The 23467-nt window shown below is 38.6% G+C and overlaps 1 protein-coding gene across 1 annotated transcript in view; it reads left to right on the forward strand.

Annotated features, from left to right (window-relative positions):
• The window catches only part of AGBL1 (AGBL carboxypeptidase 1), an 844803-nt gene that overhangs the window by 673532 nt on the left and 147804 nt on the right, over window positions 1-23467 (forward strand). The window contains exon 23 of the mRNA XM_052659506.1: window positions 3746-3909. Within this exon, the coding sequence (XP_052515466.1) occupies window positions 3746-3909 (164 nt within the window). The remainder of the gene's footprint in view (window positions 1-3745; window positions 3910-23467) is intronic.

The following is a 23467-nucleotide window of genomic DNA, read 5'->3' on the forward strand; positions in this document are numbered from 1 at the left end:
TACGGTAGGAAAAAAAAAAATGCTTTTGACTTGTTGTGCAGAATTTGACTTGTATGTAGAAATTTCCTCTCATCTGCCAATATTGTGCCTGCTATGAGATTTATTTTCCCCAGGACTCTTCTTTCTTCTGACCTGTTATATGTTGGACTGGATGCTGGGCTAACACACATGGATCAGTTATGCTGCCTATCCCTAGAGCCTGGATTCTTGTTCATAGCCTCCTTGTTTATTCCCCTTTGCCACCAGTAAGGCAAGAGGGTGGAGGAGGACGGTCTGACCTCCACGTCACTGTTCCTGACCCAGCCAGCCGTTGTAGAACGAAGCAGGGCAGTCAGGAAAACGGGAGGAGGAAAAGCATTGGACCGCAGAGCTGCCGTAGCTGGAAAGAGACTGAGCTCTTTTCTCTTTTTGTGAAAAGGGATCTTCTCGACTGACCTAAGGAAAATCACTTGTTAAACTTCTGTCTTTCCCTCCCGCTGCTGTTGTTTATGGAGGAGCAGGCTTCCCTTACTCTGAAGCAATGTCTCCTTTCTTTAGGTAAGCAGGTGTCCAAACATGCAGCGAACCACACTTTTAAACAGCTGAAATAAAGTTGAGGACTTTACACATTTCTTTATTATTTTACCTAGAAATTCTTTCATGAAATAGTTTCCTAACTTGGAACTTCATTTTCCCTTGGGACACTTAGGCCAATCTTTTAAAATTTTTACTATCACATCCCTGTCTTCTCTATTACTATTCTTTGGATGGAAAATCTATTTTTTAAAAAAATATAATATTCAATTATTGATTTTTTTTCATGTAAGTGAAATGTGTTTTATAAACATGAAGACCTCAGAACTACATTGAATTCCGCTGTATTAAGTATCTTTATAGGAAGAAGAAAAGAAAAATTGAGATAAAATTGATCAATATTGTGGGGACTTTGAAACATTCTTTATCACGGTACATCTAAGTGTGTGGAGGGGGGAATTATAATCTCTTCTATGGATGAGAAAATCAAGGTGAATAAAGTTCACAATTCTAAGATAATGCATTCATAAAATAAATTAGAATTCAAATCCAATTTTTTAATCTAACTTCAAAAAGCATGCACTTTGTACTAATATAAAGTAGTAATTACTCATCAAGTAATACAGAGTTCCTCCCAGTCTACATATAGCACTTTGTTGAGTTGTTAAGTCAAAATCAATTTATGAGTCTCCAGGTGGCGCTAATGGTAGAAAACCCACCTGCCAAAGCAAGAGAAATAAGAGAAGCAGGACTGACCCCAGGGTGGGGAAGATCCCCAGGAAGCAGGTGTGGAAACCCACTCCAGTATTCTTGCCTGGAAAATCCCATGGACAGAAGAGCTCTGCATGTGGGCTACATATAGTCCATAGGGTTGCAAAGAGTCAGACATGACTGAAGTAACAGACACACACACACACCCCTCATAGGGCTTTTTTAAAAATGTATATATATAATTGCTTTACAATGTTGTGTTAGTTTCTGCTGTACAACAAAGTGAATCAGCTTTTTGTTGCTGTTGTTTAGTCACCAAGTTGTGTCCAACTCTTTGAGACCCCATGAACTGTGCCGGGCTTCCCTGTCCTTCTCTGTCTCCCACAGTTTGCTCAAACTCATGTCCATCGAGTCAATGATGCCATCCAACCATCTCATCCTCTGTCATCCCTTTCTCCTCCTGCCCTCAATCTTTCCCAGCATCAGGATCTTTTCCAATGAGTTGGCTCTTACATCAGGTGGCTAAAGTATTGTAACTTCAGCTTCAGCATCTTTCTTTCCAATGAATATTCAGAGTTGATTTTCTTTAGAATTGACTGATTTGATCTCCTTGAAGTCTCTCTCAAGAGTCTTTTCTCCAACACCACAATTTGAAAGCATCAATTCTTTGGCACTAAGCCTTCATTATTGTCCAAGTCGCACATCCATTCATACTGGAAAAACCATAGCTTTGATGACACAGACCTCTGTTGGAAAAGTGACATATGTGCTTTTTAATATGCTGTCTAGGGTTGTCATAGCTTTTCTTCTATGGAGCAAGCGTCTTTTAATTTTGTGACTGCAGTCACTGTCTGAAGTGATTTTGTGGCCCAAGAAAGTAAAATCTGTCACTGTTTCCACTTTTCCCCTTTCTATTTGCCTTGAAGTGATGGGACTGGTTGCCATGATCTTAGGTTTCTGAATGTTGAGTTTTAAGCCAGCTTTTCACTCTTCTATTTCACCTTCGTCAAGAGGCTTTTTATTTCATTTTTGCTTTCTGCCATTTGAGTGGTATTATCCACATATCTGAGGTTGTTGACATTTCTCCTGGCAATCTTGATTCCAGCTTGTGATTCATTCAGCCTGGCATTTTGCATGATGTACTCTGCATAGAAGTTAAACAAGCAGGATGGTAATACAGAGACTTGACGTACCCTTTCCCCAATTTTGAACCAGTCCATTGTTCCATGCCTGGTTCTAACTGTTGCTTCTTGACCTGCATACAGGTTTCTTAGGAGGCCAGGAAGGTGGTCTTGTATCCCCATCTCTTTCAGAATTTTCCAGTTTGTTGTGATCCAAAGGTTTCTGTGTAGTCAATCACACGGAAGTAGATGATTTTTCTGGAATTCCCTTGTTTTCTCTACTATTCAAAGAATGTTGGCAATTTGATCTCTGGTTCCTCTGCCTTTTCTAAACTCAGCTTGTGCATTTGAAAGTTCTCGGTTCACACACTGCTGAAACCTAGACTGGAGGATTTTGAACACTGCATTGCTAGCATGTGAACTGAAGGCAACCGTACAGTCGTTTGAGCATTCTTTGGCATTGCCCTTTCTTTGCGATTGGAATGAAAACTGACCTTTTCCAGTTCAGTTATATGTATACATATATCCTGTCCCTCTTGGATCCCCCTCAACCATCTCACCTATCTAGCTCATCACATGTACACTACCATGTTTAAAACAGATAACTAGCAGGAACCTGCTATAAAGCATGGAAGCTCAGCTCAGTACCCTATGATGAACTCGTAGGACTTTGGTAAAGATTCACTGAGTCAATGCAGGTAAAAGAGCTCAGAACAGAATGACATATGGTCAACATTCAAGTTGCTTGCTAATTGTTAATAATATCATAGAGTATATGTCACGGCTCTGCTTTCATGTGTTATCTTAGTACAGCTGAATATGTGGTTCTAAATAAATGGTGCATGGTTTTTATTTATTTTTTGAGTTTTAGTGTTTTTACATGAAAGATCTCCTTCATTCTCCATTGGTCGGTAAATTTATGGGAGAGAAAGGATATCTCATTCTTTTTCTACAAGAAACTCTTTTAATTTATTATTGCTTTCTTTTGTATTTTGGCATAAGCAGACTTTTAGTCTCTCTTAGTAAGATTGTTTACAAACTTTTGTTTCAGCTGTGAAATCCTTTTGTAAAATATAGATAGAACCATTGCTGCTTTATCAGAAGTCGGTGTGTGTGTGGGGGGGGTAGCTCCTGGATCTTCAAGCACCCTCCTGCCTTTCAGTACCCCTAACCACTCATTATTGTCTTGGGGGTTCTCCCCTAAGGTTGATGTTATGCAGGATGAGAACCACTGATCCACAAGGCACATGAGAAAACTCACTGGGCAGTGGCTGACAAATACTGTTAATTCATAATTTCTGTGATAGACCTACATCCAGGAATCCTTCCTCCTAATCACAGATTGTCTTCACTGCATTTCTGCTCTGTTCTCACTGTTGACTGCTCTCTTTAACTGGCAGGGTCTACAGTTTGGTACCGGTGAGTTGGAGGAGATGGGAGCCATGTTCTGCTTGGGGCTCCTCGTCTTAGAACTCAGATCTGGAAGCTGCAGCCATCAACTCCTGACCCGTGCAGCAGCTCTGCTGAATGCTGAGGAAGAGTCTCTGGACTTCTACCTGCAGAGGTAAGTTGCTCACAGTTTGAAGCTTTGTGTATCCATCGGAGAATATCTCAGAAGTGAAAGTCACATGGATCTATGGCTGTTTGATAAAGAAAAAAACAAGGAGAAACTGCCAAATGAAGGTAAGACAGTAGAGTTCTATTGGAGCCAGACTCGGGACATCCTGAGTTCTTGATGAAGACAGGGAGGAGGATGCTTACTTGTACATAAATGCACATAGAAAGGTATGTATATTTATAAAATTTTGCTTATGACAAAGAAGATGCAGCTTAGCAACACGCATACACACTTACTTATGCATGGTTTGACAGTTATATGTTTATATGTGTACAGGTACCATTTTGGAGTCATTAGTCAGCTCAAAAAAGGCAATCTTATCATTAATATCTGCACACCTGGGAGACAAGAAATGATTTAATCTTCCCATTCTTAAATAGCAACGTTCTGTCTCAGAATACATGATGCTGATGAATACACTGGCCCGAGAACCTGACTCACAGCTATGGCAGGGAAAGGATGGGTCTCTGAGAATGGTGAGGATTGTTAATGAGTCAGGAGATGGATAACTGTTATCCGCATGAGCCCTTTTGACGCCCTGCACTGTAGGCAAATTGGATTTAGGTGGAAGAAAGAGAGATATAATGGCCAAGAGAGAGAAAAGAGTATCAACAAACATCAGAGGATGGAAGGAATAAGTCATTGCCCACATTTTAAGCAAAGGGAGGGAGAGGGGAATTGAGCCTTTGGGGAAGGAAGTGGCTACCAATAGTTGAGGAAGCATCCTCATATCCAAAGGCAGAGAGAAAACAGTTTATATTAAGGTCTCTTACTTCCAGCTCATTTTCATGAATTTTCATCCTGCCACTGTTAGGCAGCCATTCCAGTTTGACTGCTCACCAAATGGCCAGTCAAGCCTAGAAAGATCTAATAGCTTAAATTCATAATGCTTCAGAAGGCACTGGTTTTCTGTGAGATTTAATTACCTAAGTGCCGTAATTAACTTGCTTATCACATGATGCTATAGATCATAGACTCTGGAGACTTAAGTAAATCCAGACCTCTTCCCTCCCCAGAGACACTGCACTGACTTCGTTTTGACATCACAACCGCTTCTGTCTACCCCTGCTCCTTCCACGCCCCTCAGCGCCCAAAGGCTTGGTGTGTTTGGCATCGTGGTGGTATTTTAGCTTTCTTTCTCTGACAGCGAGTGCTTCCATCTGCCAGGATGTATATTTCAACGTGTCTTTTCGTCTTCGCCTTTGCTGAGCTATCTTGGGTGCAGACATGTCTGCGTTTTCTTTCTTTCTTTCCATCTTGGCCGCTCCCCCCACCCACCTCCCGTCTCCTCTACTGTTCACTGAGGAAAGACTGAGCGGACCTGGCATTGCTTGCTTTCCCTGAATTGATTGTGCCCGTCTGTTTGATCCAATGCAGTGAGGATTAGTTGCCTGTAAACTGGAACAAGAAGAAATCTATCAGAGAAATGCCTTTTCTAATTCAAGTCTAAAAAATTTGGTGTCAGGCTCCACATGCAGTGGTTTCTCTATGGGTGATCATAAGAGCAGAGCATTACCTTACCTCCATGCCATCCCTTATAACTAACTAGTAATTCCACACAACAAACTAGTAACTTTTCAGTTGCAACCTATCCAAGGATACTGAAGGTTGAAGTCTGACCCTTCTTGGGCTGGGGCAACTTCTTACAGGGCACGATACCCACACATAGTATGTGATTCAGCTGTGTGTTTTGAAAAGATTTCAATTAAATTTGAGAGGCATGGAATCTGGTGGAGAGCAACAGAATGAAAGCTGCCTATTTCACCCTAACATTTGTATCATATGTCTACTCATGGAGATGGTTGATCAAAGCAAATCATGGTTCCTACCCAGAGGACCTGAAAACTACTTGGTTGAGAGCGAAATCACCGTGAGAATGTCTTGACCCAGAAAATATCCCTTCCAGTAAGTGTGTATTCATTAAGGGATGGCAGAGGAGACATAATAAAAATGATACTTGTTGGTTTGAAACCAGCAGCAAGCTGTTTGAGTACCTTTGATCCGTTTCCGATGAATAGAACTAAATCATGACATTTAATAATCAGCAGAGTGAATCCTAGGAATTGTGTTAGTAACAGGGCTCTTATTATCATACAAAAGTGTGTAACTGTTTGTTATATATGCTTTAAACAGGAGACTTCTGCTGCCCTCTTCCCACCCCCTGGCCCATTCCTGCCTTTTTTCCTTGGGTGTGTTACCTTTATTTCATATAATAGGATTATATATTTCAGAAAGATTCTTCTTGCACAGAAGGAAATGCTAGAGAAAAAAAGGCAATCATTTACCTGAAAAGTTGCCTTAAAAATATGTGAGCATGTGTTATTTTGAGGGTCCTTTAGACAAGGCCCAGGAGTGATCTACTGGGAAGATAAAGCCTGGCTGTATGCTGATGGGCATCATCTTTTTTGACAATAGGTTTCATGCCTCATTTACCACAGAAATAATTAGAATGTAGTCAACATTCACAGAACAGCTCACCATTTTTCATGAGTGGATAAAGGGCAGAAAGGTGGATGTTTGCCCAGTGACTAAAGCTGAAAATGAAGTACATGCACGCTTTGTTTTTGGTTTTTCTTCTTTAGCTCTCTTCCCAGTTGCTCATTCAAGAGATGTCTGCAGACTCGTTAAGGCATCTTGGAACTTCTTGCCTTTCTTCATTCTGTCTCTCAGGTTCATCCCTGGAAATTATCGTGTGTGCACTGCAGGAATGCTAAGCTGTTTCTTCCGGAGGGACCGTTTATCCATTGTGACAGGTCTTTTGCAAAATCATTTAATAGTTTTGCGGAGTCAGCCACTGTTCATCTCGATTTGTATCCCTCCATTGCCTCTCACTCTTCAGTTCAGCTACCCTCTCTCCATTTGTTCTTCCGTTAATAACGACAGAATGTGCAGTCTCCAAGCTGAACCTTAGCAATGGCTTAATATCTCCCTTATTCTCTGAAACTACAGTCCTGTTGCATTAACCAGGGCACCCCTTAGCATCTATATAAACTCATTTAATCTTCTCTTTAATTTGATGAAACAACACAGAAAAAATAAAAATCTTTCATAGACTTTAAAAAACCTAACTATACTTTTAAAAATACTTATAGATACGTGATTTAAAACACATGCAGTTTTGTTTTTCTGAATATTTAAGAAAATATAATTTGGAAACCAAACAACAAAAATACAACCCGACTTCTGTCTTCAATCACCCATTATCCAACTACCTCTGGACAATCATTGGCAACATTGTGGTGAAATTTGCTGCTGCTGAGTCACTTCAGTCGTGTCCGACTCTGTGCGACCCCATAGACGGCAGCCCACCAGGCTCCCCCGTCCCTGGGATTCTCCGGGCAAGAACACTGGAGTGGGTTGCCATTTCCTTCTCCAATGCATGAAAGTGAAAAGTGAAAGGGAAGTCGCTCAGTCATGTCTGACTTAGCGGCCGCATGGACTGCAGCCTTCCAGGCTCCTCCGTCCATGGGATTTTCCAGGCAAGAGTACTGAAGTGGGGTGCCATATTAGATGACTTTTTTTTACATGTGAATAAACTGATCAAAAAACGCACTCAACAACAATGTATAAGACTTCCTTTCCTTGCAACTTTATAAACACTTCTTAAAAAAAAAAATTACATTTATTTATCTATTTGCCATGCCTTGCAGCATGCAGGATCTTAGTTCCCTGACCAGGGATTGAACTTACTCCCTGAGGATTCTTAGCCAATGGACCACCAGAGAAGTCCCTAGGTATTACATTTTAGAGAAACTTTAATTCACAACAAGATTGAGAGGAAGGTACAGAGATTTCCCATAGGCACCCTACCCCTTGACAGCTATAGCCTTCCCTGTTATCAACATCCCCCACTACAGTGGTAAATGTTTGACAACCAATGAGCTAACATCGACACATCATTACTACCCAAAGTCCAGAGTTTACATTAGGGTTCACACATTATGTTACACATCTAATGCATTTGGACAAATGTAAAATGACCTGTATCCATCATTATATATCATACAGAGTAGTTGCACTGCCCTAAAACAGCCTCTGTGCTCCCTCTACTCATCACTTCCTCTTCACCAACCTCTGTCAACCACTGACCTTTTGATTGTCTCCATAATTTTGCTTTTTCCAAAATATCCTATAGTTGGAATCATACAGTATTTAGCCTTCGCAGATTGTCTGTTTATCTCTTAGAAACACATATATTTAAGTTTCTTCCATGTTTTTCATAGCGTTATAGCTCATTTCTATTTTTAGCACTTGATAACACTCCATTGTCTGGATGTACAATATTAACAGTTTATTTATCCATCCACTACTGAAGGACATCTTGGTTTCCTCCAGGTGTGGGCAATTATGAATAAACCTGCTGTAAACATCTGTGTGCAGGATTTTGTGTGGAAATGTGTTCAACTACTTTGAGTAAATACCGAGAGTGTGATTGCTGGATTGTGTGGTAAGAGTATGTTTAGTTTTGTAAGAAACTACCAAAGATCTTGCCAAGTGGCTGCATTATCTTACGTTCCCACTGGCCGTGAAAGAGAGCTGTCGTTGCTTTGTGTCCTTGTCAGTATTTGGTATCGTCAGTGTTCTATATTTTGGCTATTCTAATAGGTGTATAGTGGTATCTCATTGTTGTTTTAACTTGCATTTCCCAGTTGACATAGAATGTGGAGCATCTTTTCATATGCTCTATTTTCCATCTGTATATCTTATTTAGTGAAGTGTCTTTTAAGGTTGTTGACCCATTTTTAACACATTGTTTTCTTATTTTGAATTTGAAGAATTCTTTGTATATTTTGGATAATGGTCTTTTTCAAATATTTTCTCCCAGTCTGTAGCTTGTCTTTTCATGCTTTTCACATCATCTATCACAGAGCAGAAATCTTTAATTTTAATGAAGTCCTCCTTAACAATTCTTTCTTTCAGGGATTATGCCTTTGGTGTTGTATCTAAAAAAAATGATTGCCAAAACCTAGGTCATCTGTGTTTTCTCCTACCTCATCTTCTAAATATAGTGATTGTTTTTGCATTAAAATCTTTGTAATTTATAGGTGAAAATTGGGTTCTATTTTAATCCATAGTTCGATCTTTTTAAATATGAATTACATGCTTCTATTTCATTAGTTTCTTTTTAAAAATGAATTTCCAAATAATATATTGTATTCTTTATTCTTTTAATAAACATTTAAAAAATTATTTTTAAATTTAATTTCAATTTCTGTGTTAAAGGTATTCAACCTCTGTTCATCATGGATACTTCAAATATTTTCCCATTAACCTTTCACATTTTTTACATAATTTATTTATGAATTGTTACCGGCCAAAAGTGAAAGCACTGGAATTTTAACTTAAGGTGCATTAAAATTATAGTCTTTTTCATCTATTGACTATTTACCCATATTATTTTTTAAAAATCTGACATTTTATCCCACTTCTTCAGGTCTTTGATTTTCTTTTTTTTTTTTTTTTTCAGATTTTATTTAATTATTTAATTTATTTTTTTTACTTTACAATATTATATTGGTTTTGCCATAGTCTTTGATTTTCAGCAAAATATTGTAGGGGTTCTTTCTGTACATCTTTTTCATATACTTACCTGATAATTATCACCAGCTTTTAATGTTCTTGTTATACTAAAAACTGTCTTTTTTCATCATAGATTGGTAAATAGTGGGTCTTAGTTACACGTGAAGATTCTTACTTATTGATGTGTTTATTAGTAATTTCACTACACTCTGTAGTTATACCTAAATGTATTTCCCTAGATTTTTCTTTTTTTCTAGATAAAGCATAGCATTACTTATAAATGTTAACAATTAGCTTTGTTTACTTGTTTTAAAAAAATACTTCATTTTATTTATTTATTTTAAAGATTTTTTTTTTTTATGTGGACCATGTTTTTAAAGTCTTTATTGAGTGTGTTACAATATTGCTTCTGTTACAATATTGTTTTTTTGGCCATGAAACATGTGAAATCCTAGTTCCTAGACCAGGGATTGAACCCACACCTCATGCATTGAAAGGTCAAGTCTTGACTACTAGATCACCATAGAAGTCTCTGCTTGCTTTTTACTTTTATCTATAAACTTACTCGGTTTTGAGAATATAGTATAAAGACGATGATGATTCTATAGTCAAATTCACTGTGAACCTCATTTGAAAATGAGAATAACTCTAAGAGTTAAGTAAGGTGTTGATGGTTGGTATTAATGTTCAATGTCTTCTTTTTTAATTATTACTTTTCCTTAGCATATTAATTTAAAATATCAAGATTGAATGATGAATTTTTTGGTGTATCTAGAAAAATGACTGAATTAATAGTCTTAAATTATGTTAATAGATTTTATAATATTCACCCATTCTTAAAAATCAAAGGAAAATATATTTGGCTGAAGATCTAAAATATTATTTTATCCTAGATATTGCTGTTATTTACTGTGAGTAGAGGAATTTTTTTTTTTCCCTTTGTTTGGGAATAAAGTATGTACTTTGTCTGTTTTGTTCAATCATTAGAAACAGTTTGCATTCCTAGGATATTATCTGGAATATATATGTGTTGAACATACACATATTGCCAATCCAACCATCTGTGTCTCATTTATTTTAAACAAAAGCATTATTTTTCCACTTCTTAATTTCTCGCATAAGATGTATCTGTGGCATTTGGCTTGTCTAATAGTCATAGTCAGATCATTTTAAAATTCAGTTTTTTAAGTTATTTGTTAATCTCTGTCCATTCTGTGCAGTCACGTCCTCCTTCTTATTTTTATATTGATTCATCTCATTTATTTGCTAGAGAACAACTATTTTTTTTGTAAAGTAAATCAATGGATACTTTTGATATATTAGTATACATCTGAATATTTTCCTATTTACTTTACATCACAGTTCCACTTTACGTACCAAGAGATTTCATTAAAGCAGTATAGGCTTGGTTCAATTTACTCTGATATTTAAGCAGTAGTAATCAGCCTAATTTTTCTTTCTTTGTATGCATCTTATGTATTTCTGCCTTACTAGTTTTTCCTTGTTCGTTAACACAAATATCCTTTCTCTACTGCATCAAAATATTTCTTTACTTTTTAATTTTTAGGTTTAGGTCCTTTTGATTCATCTTGGATTTGAATACTCTGTCCTTTTCTGACAAGTCTTTCAGTTATAAGATAGCAGTGTTTCCATTATGTCTTCATTTCCTTTTACTAAGGGTGTTTGATATCTGTTTTCTAAACACATGGGTCTGTCATCTCCTTTCCTCTTATCATTTCTACCTTGTAACTATTTTTTTCATATTTTAACAGTTTTTTATTTTATAATAGTGTGGTTGATTAGCAACATTGTGTTTCTATAAAGATGATACAATGAGCTAATTTACAGAGCAGAAACAGACTCACAGGACTTAGAGAACAAATTGATGGTTACCAGCGGGGAAGGATGGGGGAGGAGAGGGATAGATTGGGAGTCTGGGATTGACATGTACACACAGCTATATTTAAAATAGATAGCCAACAAGGGTCTACTGTATATAAAGGGGACGCTGCTCAATATTCTATAATATCTTATAACTTTTAATGCCAGGTTCTGGAAGTGCTTCTAAAGTTTGCCCTCACAGATTCTCTTTTCTGCTTCATGGACTCTCCTCTGTTGATGTGTTTTATTTTCAGCCACATTGCATTTAGGTTTCATTGCACCTATTTCTTTATCTTTGCCAGTTTTTTCTTTTATTCGTGCTTACAATATGGAGAGTTTTCTTTCCATTTGAATCTGTTATCTTTTTATTTAATGTTTCTTGGATGTCATCTTCCGTGAATTTTCCTGAAACCTGAATAGGGGCTACCTAATGCTAGTGTCTGTTTCCTGTGGCTATTCATTTCCCAAGGAGCACCATTGCTCTGTGGGTTCTTATACATTGCAGAGCATATCACCCACTGGGTTGTTATGTCCTCCTCTTTACACTTTTATTTCATTATTTTTGTTTATTCATCTTTAAATCGTGGGAGCTCTATTATCTTAAAATTACTCAATAGCCCAGGGTTCAAATGTTCTTTAAAACAATTTGTAGTCTAGCTGCACGCAGGCAGCTTCTCCTGTTTCAGTGTGAAGTAGCTTGATTTGTTCGGAGAAGGCAATGGCACCCCACTTCAGTACTCTGGCCTGGAAAATCCCATGGACAGAGGAGCCTGGTGGGCTGCAGTCCATGGGGTCACGAAGAGTCAGACACGACTGAGCGACTTCACTTTCACTTTTCACTTTCATGCATTGGAGAAGGACATGGCAACCCACTCCAGTGTTCTTGCCTGGAGAATCCCAGGGATGGGGAAGCCTGGTGGGCTGCCGTCTATGGGGTCGCACAGAGTCAGACATGACTGAACGACTTCACTTTGACTTTTCACTTTCATGCATTGGAGAAGGACATGGCAACCCACTCCAGTGTTCTTGCCTAGAGTATCCCAGGGACAGGGGAGCCTGGTGGGCTGCCGTCTATGGGGTCACACAGAGTCAGACACGACTGAGCGACTTAGCAGCAGCAGCTTGATTTGTTGCTGTTCAGTCACTAAGTCATGGCCAATTCATGGCGACCCCATGGACTGCAGCGTGCCAGGCTTCCCTGTCCTTCCGGAGTTTGCTTGGATTCATGTCCATTGAATCAGTGATGCCGTATAACCATATTATCCTCTGCAACCCCTTCTTCTTTTACCTTTAATCTTTCCCAGCATCAGGGTCTTTTCCAGTGAGTCAACTCTTCACATCAGGTGGCCAAAGTATTGGAGCTTCAGCTTCAGCATCAGTCCTTCCAATGAATATTCAGGGTTGATTTCCTTTAGGATTGACTAGTTTGATCTTGCTGTCCAAGGGACTCTCAAGAGTCTTCTTGATATAGGTGATGCTTTTTCTTCAATGGTATGTCATATTTTTGGCTTTGACCTGAAAATGTAGATTTGGGGTGATTTCATTGCAGAAGTTAAGGAGAAAGGAAATGTTATATCTGTATCTCCAGAGACTCTCTGATTCCCTCAAGATGGTTGGTTAATATTTACTGAATAAATATGTGAGCTAATTGCTATTTAATATTATTAACAACCTTCTGTTCAAAATGTGTTTATATTTTAGAATCCTAAGGAGGGAAACTAATAGCAGTCATGATGATGATGGCGACAGTGATGACAGCAAATATTCATGTCAGTGACATGAAATCTCCTTAGTAATTTGCTTGGTTCCAAATAGCAAAAGGAGTGCGTCAAGGCTGTGTATTGTCACCCTGCTTATTTACCTTATGTGCAGAGTACATCATGAGAAATGCTGGACTGGATGAAGCACAAGATGGAATCCAGATTGCCAGGAGAAATATCAATAACCTCAGATATGCAGATAACACCACCCTTATGACAGAAAGTGAAGAAGAACTAAAGAGCTTCCTAATGAAAGTGACAGAGGAGAGTGAAAAAGTTGGCTTAAAACTAAATATTCAGAAAATGAAGATCATGGCATCTGGTCCCATCACTTCATGGCAAATAGATGGGGAAACAGTGGAAACAGTGACAGACTTTATTTTCTTGGGCTCTCAAATTACTGCAGATGATGACTGCAGCCATGAAATTAAATGATGCCTGCTCCTTGGAAGGAAAGTTATGACCAACCTAGACAGCATACTAAAAAACAAAGACATCACTTTGCCAACAAAGGTTCATCTAGTCAAAGCTATGGTTTTTCCAGTAGTCATGTATGGATGTGAGAGTTGGACTATAAAGAACACTGAGTGGTGAAGAATTGATGCTTTTGAACGGGGGTGTTGGAGAAGACTCCTGAGAGTCTTTTGAACAGCAAGGAGATCCAACCAGTCCATCCTAAAGGAAATCAGTCCTAAATATTCACTGGAAATACTGATGCTAAAGCTGAAACTCCAATACTTTGGCCACCTGATGCAAAGAACTGACTCATTGGAAAAGACCCTAATGCTGGGAAAGATTGAAGGCAGGAGGAGAAGGGGATGACAGAGGATGAGATGGTTGAAAGGCATCACAGACTCAGTGGACATGAGTTTGAGTAGGCTCCAGGAGTTGGTGATGGACAAGAAGGCCTGGTATGCTGCTGTCCATGGGGTTGCAAACAGTCAAGTACAACTGAGCGACTGAACTGAGTACTTGTATAATCTCATTTAAGCCTCTCAATAGCTCTATGCACTAAATGTTATTATCTTCGTATTACAGATGAGTACATTGTGATTCAGAAAATATATGTGGCTTGCCTAAATGAGTGTTGATAAGTCGTAGAGCTGAGATTTCAATCTATACCATTTTGCTAAAGAATCAGTATTCTTTAATGACTATGATGCACAACCTCTTAGTAGATAATAAGGACAACAATAATAATAACTAACGCATGTTAAGCATTTACTCTTTGTATGTCCAGGGTATGTGTTTTGTATACATACTTCACTTCTTGCTTTATCTTTTAAACCAGGAGTCAACAGACTTTTTCTGCAAAGGGATAGATGGAAAATATTTTAGTCTTAGTGGTCCATATGGTCTCTTTTGCAACTACTTAGCTCTGCTGTTGCAATGTGGAAGTAGCCGTAGCCAATATGGAAATATATGGGCATGGGTAGATTTCAATACAATTTTATTTACAAAAATAAACAACGGACTGGATTTGTCCCAGTGAGCCACAGTTTGCCAACTGTCCTGTTTTGAACAGTTCTTTGAGGCTCCTACTATTATTATATCCCATACACAGATGGGGAAACTGGAGGTTAGAGAAGCCATATAACTTATCTCTCACCTGATTATAAGAATCAGATAGGAGCTGAACAAGCACAGGAGTTGAATCAGGCAGTGTGACTCTGTATCCTTAATGCTTGTGTGTACTCAGTCACTCAGTCACGTCCGACTCTTTGCAACGCCATGGATTGTAGCCCACCAAGCTTCTCCATCCATGGGATTCTCCAGGCAAGAATACAGGAGTGGGTTGCCATTTCCTCCTCCCCAGGGGATCTTCCCGACCCAAGAATCGAAGCTGGGTCTCCTGCGTCTCCTGCATTGGCAGGCAGATTCTTGATCACTAGTGCCAGCTGGGAAGGCCCTAGTGTCTTTGATGCTTAGTGATGTCAGTACTAAACCATGTGGGGTTTTTGATGAGCAATGAATGACACCTTTTCTACTCTCATAAATTCTAAAGCAAATAAGAAATAGAACCCAGGAGCTAGATAAGTTGTATGAAAATAACCTGATTTATTACTGGTAATAAAGAATTAGAGAGCATGGCCCCACCAGAATTGAACTTCCTTATCTAGCCATAGGAGCGGGGCTGGCCTTGCTAACCTCATCACATAGAGGAGCAACGAAGCATAGTGAGCTCAGGGAGAGAATGACTATGTGGGTCACCAGCAGCTCATGCTAATTCAGTACTCATCAACTTTATGGCACTCTTCCTCTCTTAGGCAGGTACCAGTGAGGGCTGGAAGTGGAGTGCCAATGTCTAGGGGCCAAAATGGGATATATAGTATTGGGGAGAAAGGTTCCCCTCAAAGGTGCATGGGAACTCAGTGCTTCTCATTGTAAATTACTCTCTGTTTCCATCAATTCTAATTGTTGCTACATGGCAATTATAATGGTATTTATTTTTCCTTGTTGTTGCTCATCCTAATTTTATTGAAAATAAAAAATAATAGCCCATAATATTTAATATCTGAGAATAGTCTTAGCTTCATTCCATAATTGCAGGCAAACAAATATCCAATGACTACAAGGAGGAATGTTGGAATGGAAGTCAGTCTGGGGATTTTTTGAGACTATGAGTTACCACATATTGCTTTAAAACATTAAATGGTTCTCTAACTAGTCAAGGAAAATGAATCATTTAGCCAGGAAGAAGTATCCATCTTAGCAGGAAACAATAACAAAACTCCCCAGCTTCATTAGTAGATAAAGAAAGGCTAATTCAAATATTTTTGGTATGATTCTATGCTGATCCTTCTACAATAAACAAAAAAATGAAGACTCAGTGTTAGTGCATCTATGAAGAAAGAGCTTTAATAACATCATACAGCTATCTGTAAATTGGTTTACTTTCCTCTGGAGAAGAATTTGGCAACTTTCAAGAAGGTCCTTAAAAACCTCTCATTTAATCTTGTTTCCAGCCTGACTATCCCTCAAGAAATAAACTTATCAGAAAACAGTATTTACTACATAGATATTTATAGCAATGAGACTTATATTCCCAAATAAATTTAATCCAAATTCCTAGTAGTGAAAAGAAAAGAAAAAGAACATAGTTGATTATTTTCTAGAATACCGCAAAACCATGAGGATCCTGAGTGTGTCAACGCATATGTAAGATGATAATCAGAACAAACTTTCATTAGAACCTCACCATGAACTCGATGCTATACTAAGCATTTTATTAGTAGTATTTTATTTTATCATATAAATAATTTGTGTGATAGATCCTGTTATTAATGGCTCCTTTTACAAAGACATTGTTCTACTGAGGTTGAGATGTCCGCCAAATGTCAGGAATCTTGTAAAAGAATCACTAGCTTTTGAATTCATTTCTGTTTCATGACAAGGCTCAAGTTATTACCCTTTATGATATTCAGAGTTTCAAATAATAAATGGAAAAAGTAAAAATTAATTAACACTCTACACATGCTGATTGTGTCTTCAGCAACATACAGAACCACTGACAGAGATGAGGGCCATTAAATACATAATCTAAAACTAATTTAATCTTACTGGTTTCTTTTTCTCTTTATTCTCTAAAAGTACGTGTTAGATGAATGTATGGCTGAGTGTGTTTATGTGTAAGTTTTAAACCCTTAATGTCCCGGGCTCATTTTGACCCAGAAATACCCCTTGATTGTTTGAACACCACTTAGGGAAGATGAATATATATCATCATAGGTGGATTGTATGTCACCGTGGATTAAATGCTTAGCCACTCCTGCAGAGAAGAATTCAGAAAAGAAAGCTGGTAGTGACTGCACACAGAGAGGAGTTAAAGTGAATTTTCTGCATGGTGCAGCTGTTATTTGCAAAACATTACCACCTGATTACAGCCATGTATTTTATCTGACTTAAAAGAATTCCTATTTTACAGGTGATTCCGTGGGGGCCCAGGGAATCCTGAGTGACCAGTGTGTGCGTGCATACTGAGTTACTTCAGTCGTGTCTGCCTCTGTGACCCTATGGACTGTAGCCTGCCAGGCTCCTCCGTCCATGGGATTCTCAGGCAAGAATACTGGAGTGGGTTGCCATGAGCTCCTTGAGGGGATCTTCCTGACTCAAGGATCAAACCTGTGTCTCTTGTGTTTCCTGCATTGGCAGGAGGGTTCTTGACCACTAGCATCACCCGGGAATGCCAAGGTACCGCTAGGTATAGTGAAGTGATTTACCCATTGCCAGTCAACATTGGGGGTCGCAGTTGCTTCTGCCTCAGGCTCATCCGAATGAAAGACTGGTCTCCTGCCTATGAATGTATGAACACCTGAAAACAGAATAGGCTAGCCGCCCCTGGAAAAGAATTTCAGTCAAGAAAACTCATTCGTCCCACTCTTTATCCATAGCGTGGCTGACTCTTTGCAGCCTATGGATGGTTTTCTTTGCATGTGGATGGCCTAAGTTTATTCAGTGGCTTTTCATTAATTTTTAGAGTAATGCCTTTTTCTCTTTATTTCTTAGTACTGGATTACGCTTTTTGAAAGCCCATGAGAACCTATGGCTCTTACAAAGAGTTAGCCATTTAGTATAAGGGTGCGAATCATTTCACCTGTAAGTTTACCAGATTTATAGAGATAGCAAAACTATGGGTGTGACTACCAAGTTCTGAGAGAGAAGGGAGAAAGGATGGGACGCTCTTTACAAGGGCATGATATTCAACCCACAATATCCTCATGTGAATAAAAGGAATCAGAAATTCACATTTTTGGCTTGTAAGATCCTGAATTTAGATGACTGTATGGTTGGAGAGAAACACTAATTTTAAGTTTCTGTGAACATTTCCAGGTTACATTATTTTTCTTTACCCTCCCTCGTAACTTAAATGGTAAAAAAATCTGCCTGTCAATGCAGGAGACACGAGTTCAATCCCTGGTTAAGAAAGATCCCTTGGAGAAGGAAATGACAACCCCCTCCAGTGTTCTTTCCTGGAGAATTCCGTGGACAGAGGAGCCTGGTGGGCTACAATCCATGGGGTCGCAAAGAATCAGACATAACTGAGCGGCTCACACACACTTTGGTCATCGTCCAATCTCCCCCTCTAAGAAGGAAATCAAGTAATCCAGACAAATCTATTGCATCTGAGATGAAATAATCTATCATGGTTTTCTTTGTCTCACAGCTTTTCATGAAGCCCTCACTTTAGTACCCAACATAGTTTTTATCAAGGACATGTGGCTTAGTTTCACTGAAGCTCAGCTCTGGTTCAAAATATTAATGCTCTCAACTGGCTCTGTGACTTCAGGGAGGTGGCTTAACCTGTTTACTCTCAGAATTTTTTAGCTTTCAAATTCAAGATCTTTAAATTCCTTTCCTCTTGAATACCTTATTTTTATTTTCAAGCCTATGGCCACTGACATCCCCTCATTTCAACATGGGCTATGAGGTTACAACCCTACCTTTAAGACATAAAAGGCAGGGCTGTTGGATTATGCTAAGTGTTGCAAAGCTTGTATTTAGTTGAATGAAAATTAAATTCTATCTCCATGCCTACTGAGTAGATAATACAGGGACAAAAGCTTAACAGTCCTTAGGTTACAGAAAGGAGTTATAAATAAATGAGAAAAGGAGAGAGTAGAACAAAGAAGTGTGTTGATGAGTGGATGTCACAAATTGAGAGGCAGCAACATGGTGAAGAAGAATGTTAAATCAAGTGTGCAACATTAGAAGTAGAATCTGGTACAAGATGATTCTTTAAAAAGGATCTTAATATTCTTAATCCAAATGTTAATGTATACTGTATCCTCTTCCTAAAGGTGAAGACTTCCAGGGGCAAGGAGTTGTGATTCACTTCTGCTTGGTCATTTTAATATCTTTAGATGATTTTGTCTAACTCAGACCCAGAAAATGTCCTAGTAAGACAAAGACTATCTTCAGGTGTGTGATAACTCACCATAGACTTACTGATTCTGTTGTGGTGAGAGGTGAGTCTATAAGAAAAGTGGAGGCAACTTAGCATGAGTCAATATTGTTTCAGTACAATGAAAATGGAAACTAAATTAAAGCCGTTGTGTTTATGATGACTTGGTACTCATCATTTTGTTACGTGGTGGTGTCCAGTCAGGGAAGCTGGCTAGCTCCTTCTCTTTGGCCAGAGTGTGGCATAATAAATAAAATGAAGAGCAGAGTGGTAACTTGTCGTAGCGATGGAACTGTGATAAAGCTTTGATAAGTCTATCTAATGCATATATTTTGTTTTTCAGTCACTAATTCCTATTTTACGCTTCATAACCCCATGGACTACAGCATGCCAGGCTCCCCTGTCCTTCACTGTTTCCAGGAGTTTGCTCAAATTCATGTCCATTGAATCAGTGATGCTAGCTAATTATCTCATTCTCTGCCACCCTCTTTTCCTTTTGCCTTCAGTCTTTCCCAGCATTTGGGTCTTTTCCAATGAGTCAATTCTTCATATTAGGTGGCCAAAGTATTGGAGCGTCATCTTCAGCATCAGTTTTTCCAATGAATGTTCAGGGTGATTTTCTTTAGGATTGACTGGTTTGATTTCCTTGTAGTCCAACAGACTCTCAAAAGTCTTCTCCAGCATCACAATTCAAAAGCATTTCAATTCTTTGGCACTCAGCCTTCATTATGGTCAAGCTCTCACGTCTATACATGACTACTGGGAAAACCATAGCTTTGACTACATGGACTCTTGTAGGCAAAATCATGTCTTTTCTATTTAATATGCTCTCTAGGTTTGTCGTAGGGTTCTTTCCAAGAGCAAGCATCTTCTAATTTCATGGCTGAAGTCACCATCCACAGTGATCTTGGAGCCCAAGAAAATAAAATTGGTCACTGCTTCCACTTTTTCCCCTTCTATTTGCCATGAAGCAATGGTATTGGATCACTCATCTTAGTTTTTTGAATGCTGAGTTTTAAGCCAGGTTTTTCACTCTCTTCATGTGTATATATATATATATATATGTATATATATATATATATGTAATATTTGCATATTTATAGCATGTGTATGTTATCTTAAATGGAACAAGCACTAGGAAATTATAATTATTATTCATTTCTACCTTATAGATGAATAAATAGAGGCTTTTGATGCTAAATGTTTGATAAAAGCCAAGCCACTACTACGTGGCTGATCTGTGACAAATACTGATCCCTGATTCCAAATTTCTCTCCTGAAATGTATTGAAAATAATTCTTTAAAAAATATATTTATAAAGTAGTTTCCAAGACAAAGGGGTTAAGAACTTAGGCCATGAAATATAATCCATTTTAATTCGTGTTCTTGACGAAAGAACTGGCTCATCTGCATTAGATATGAAGATAGCAACATCCTACATTAGAGATAGGAAATATACATGCAAATGAGCATCAGCATTCTAATCTTTTCACCCACTGAATTTCACGGCCATAATGCAAAACCAGCCAACCTAACTTTGTTGTTGCTCTTTTTGTTCATATATTTCGTTACCTAGAAATAACCTAGGAATAGTCTCCTCCACATTCTAAGGAAAGGATGTGCAATTATCTTGTAGGGCTACCTAGTGTCAGTTATTCAAGGTTTGCCTTAGAAAGGATGGACTTAGCTTTTGGACGCAGGGTCTGAAGAGGTTGAATTGACTCTGTCTTTTATCATTGAGGCACTGAGGACCTAGAGATGATTTGCATTGCAGCTGAGCCTTAGTTTACCACTCAGCCATTAGTACTGTAGGAAAGTAGACCCCGGGGAATTGAATATACTCATCAGAAAAGCAGGAGTTAATGGCACTACTGATGATAATAACCGATGCGTATTGATTTAACAAGTGCCAAGCACCATTCTAAGTTTTCATTCATATAAGCTTTTAAAATTCCCTCAAATAGTCCTAAGAGGTAAAAGAAAGTATTTTGCCCCCATTTTAAAGAGATGAAACCAAGATACAGGGAGTTTAAATAACTTGACTAAAGTTACTCACAAGTGATGGAGCAGGAATTTGAACCCCAGAGGTCGTCTCCAGGACCAGCACATTTAGCCATGATACCAGCTTAAACAACAGAGGTAGTTTTGTAAAATCACAAATCTTTTCTTTCTAACTGGATTGTGTGTGTCTGTACTTATTTACCTTGTTAGGAAAACAAGTTGCCCTTTATGAACTACAGGTTGGAATGTAAATGTAAGGAATGTAAAGGGGAGGCTTCCTTAACCATTAGAAAAATGGTGGGGATATAGGCAAGGATTCTGTGGTCACTTAATAGTGTGAAAGTTAGCGGTTTCTTAGAGCCACTCAGGAGCTGCTTTGACTCTCGAAGTCTTTCAGGACCCTCCCCCATCTGCATCGCCATCTCCTGGAGTCCAAAAGGAACTGTCCTTACCTACCTCTGTGTCTATAGCCCCGAGGAAGGCAGCTGGCTCAGGCTTCCCTGAAAGCTGATAAGACCCTCATGTCTGTCATCCCCTGATTCTTCTACTGCAAATGCGCCCCCTCCCCAGGAATAATGGACTCTCCCCTTCTGCCTCCAAATCTGATAAATAGATTGGCAGGCTCTAATTCAGAACCTTAATAAGAATCAAAGAGAAGCAATGGAACCAATATGTTGCTGAATACTAAAGGCTTCCATAGTGGCTCAGCAGTAAAGAATCTGCCTAGCAATGCAGGACACATGGATTCCACCCTGGGTCAGGAAGATCCCCTGCAGAAGGAAACAGCAACCCACTCCAGTATTCTTGTCTAGAAAATTCCATAGACAGAGGAGTCTGGCGGGCTATAGTCTATGGGGCTGCAGAGTCAGCCACAACTTAGCAACTAAATAACAACAATCAATATTTTTAATATAATCATGAGTGACTTTGAAAAACCATGGCTTACAAATAGACAAATCTATGGCTTCAAAGCAGATGTATGAGTTACAACAGAATTAAACATAAGCTATGTTAGTTTCACTAGTTCCCATAGAGTAAAATGATGGTAAGTCTTAAATCTGAAATTTTTCTTGACTTCCCAATGTGTGCATAGCAATTATGATAATTTCAATTTGTAAAATTCTTCATTATTTTAGGTATTTCTATTTATGTTTATGACAGCTCTATGAAGAGCCCTAGGTAAACACTGGAATGGTGAGAGGGTGAGTGATGCAGGCAGCCAGGTCTGCAAAATCACTTCTTGGGATTTATAACAGATGTTCCAGAAAGCATTCTGTTCTGTCGAATGGCATTTTTGTTATTAACTCCGTCAGCAACACAGAGTTTGTGTCTTCCTTGAGACCTCGGTGTTTTTTTTTTTTTAGTAGCGTAAATAAGTATAGTTAGGAACACTAAATTTCCTAAAGAAATTGGAATGTATAAAACCAAAAGAGAAACAGACAAAAACACACCATTAGTTACATTTCAGGCTGAAATGCAGCTAAAGAGATGGCATATTCCTTGGAGCTGCAAGTGACTTAATGCCCAAGGGAGGGACATCTTTGACCTATGGCGTGTTTTGTTCTCACCTAGTAGAGAATGATATTCAGACTGAGAAGGATGAAGAGCAGAAAGGGAGAGGAAGAGAGGGAGGAGGAGAGAGAAAAGAGAATGAAGCTTTCCAGGAAGGAGCACATGTCAAAGGTGGGAGAGGAAGTTTAGCAGTATATGTATGAGTCTAAACGAGTTCAGGGGCTTTCCTGGTAGTTTAGCAGTGAAGAATCTGCCTGCCAAAGCAGGAGATGCAGGTTTGATCCCTGCTTTGGGGAGATCCCCTGAAGAAGGAAATGGCAACCCACGCTAGTATTCCTGGCTGGAGAATCCCATGGACAGAGGAGCCTGGTAGGCTACAGTCTGTAGGGTCTCAAAAGGGTTGGACACGACTCAGCGCCTAGACAACAACAACAAAAAGAGTTCAGGGTTTTTGGATTAGCTGTATTAAAATGCAATTCTGAAATAATATGCAGATTATATTATCTAACTGCTGTTCAAGATCTTTGAGGTGGCATGTTTACAAACTGAAGTTGGAAAATATGTTCTTTTACTCTCCAAACCCTAGAAAGAGATATAGTCTCTCAAACTTAGGCAAGTTAATATGATGTAGATATCAGGAAAGCACAGGTTAAATTATTGAGGAAGTTTTATTAAGTATTTAGAAAATGAGCTGGGTATGACTGAAAACTACCAAATACTCTCTGTAAAAGAAAGATACTCAAACAAATCTGATTTTATGAGAGCTTAATTGAGACATTATCGATGTACAATAAACTGCACATATTTAAAATATGCAGTTTTGACTGGCTTTGACATTTATACATACATTCATGGTACCATTATCACAATAAAAATTACAGCTATTTCCATAATTCCCCCAAATATCCTTGAGTCCCTTTGTAATCAT

Source organism: Budorcas taxicolor, chromosome 21, assembly GCF_023091745.1.
Source record: "Budorcas taxicolor isolate Tak-1 chromosome 21, Takin1.1, whole genome shotgun sequence".
NCBI classification, from domain to species: domain Eukaryota; kingdom Metazoa; phylum Chordata; class Mammalia; order Artiodactyla; family Bovidae; genus Budorcas; species Budorcas taxicolor.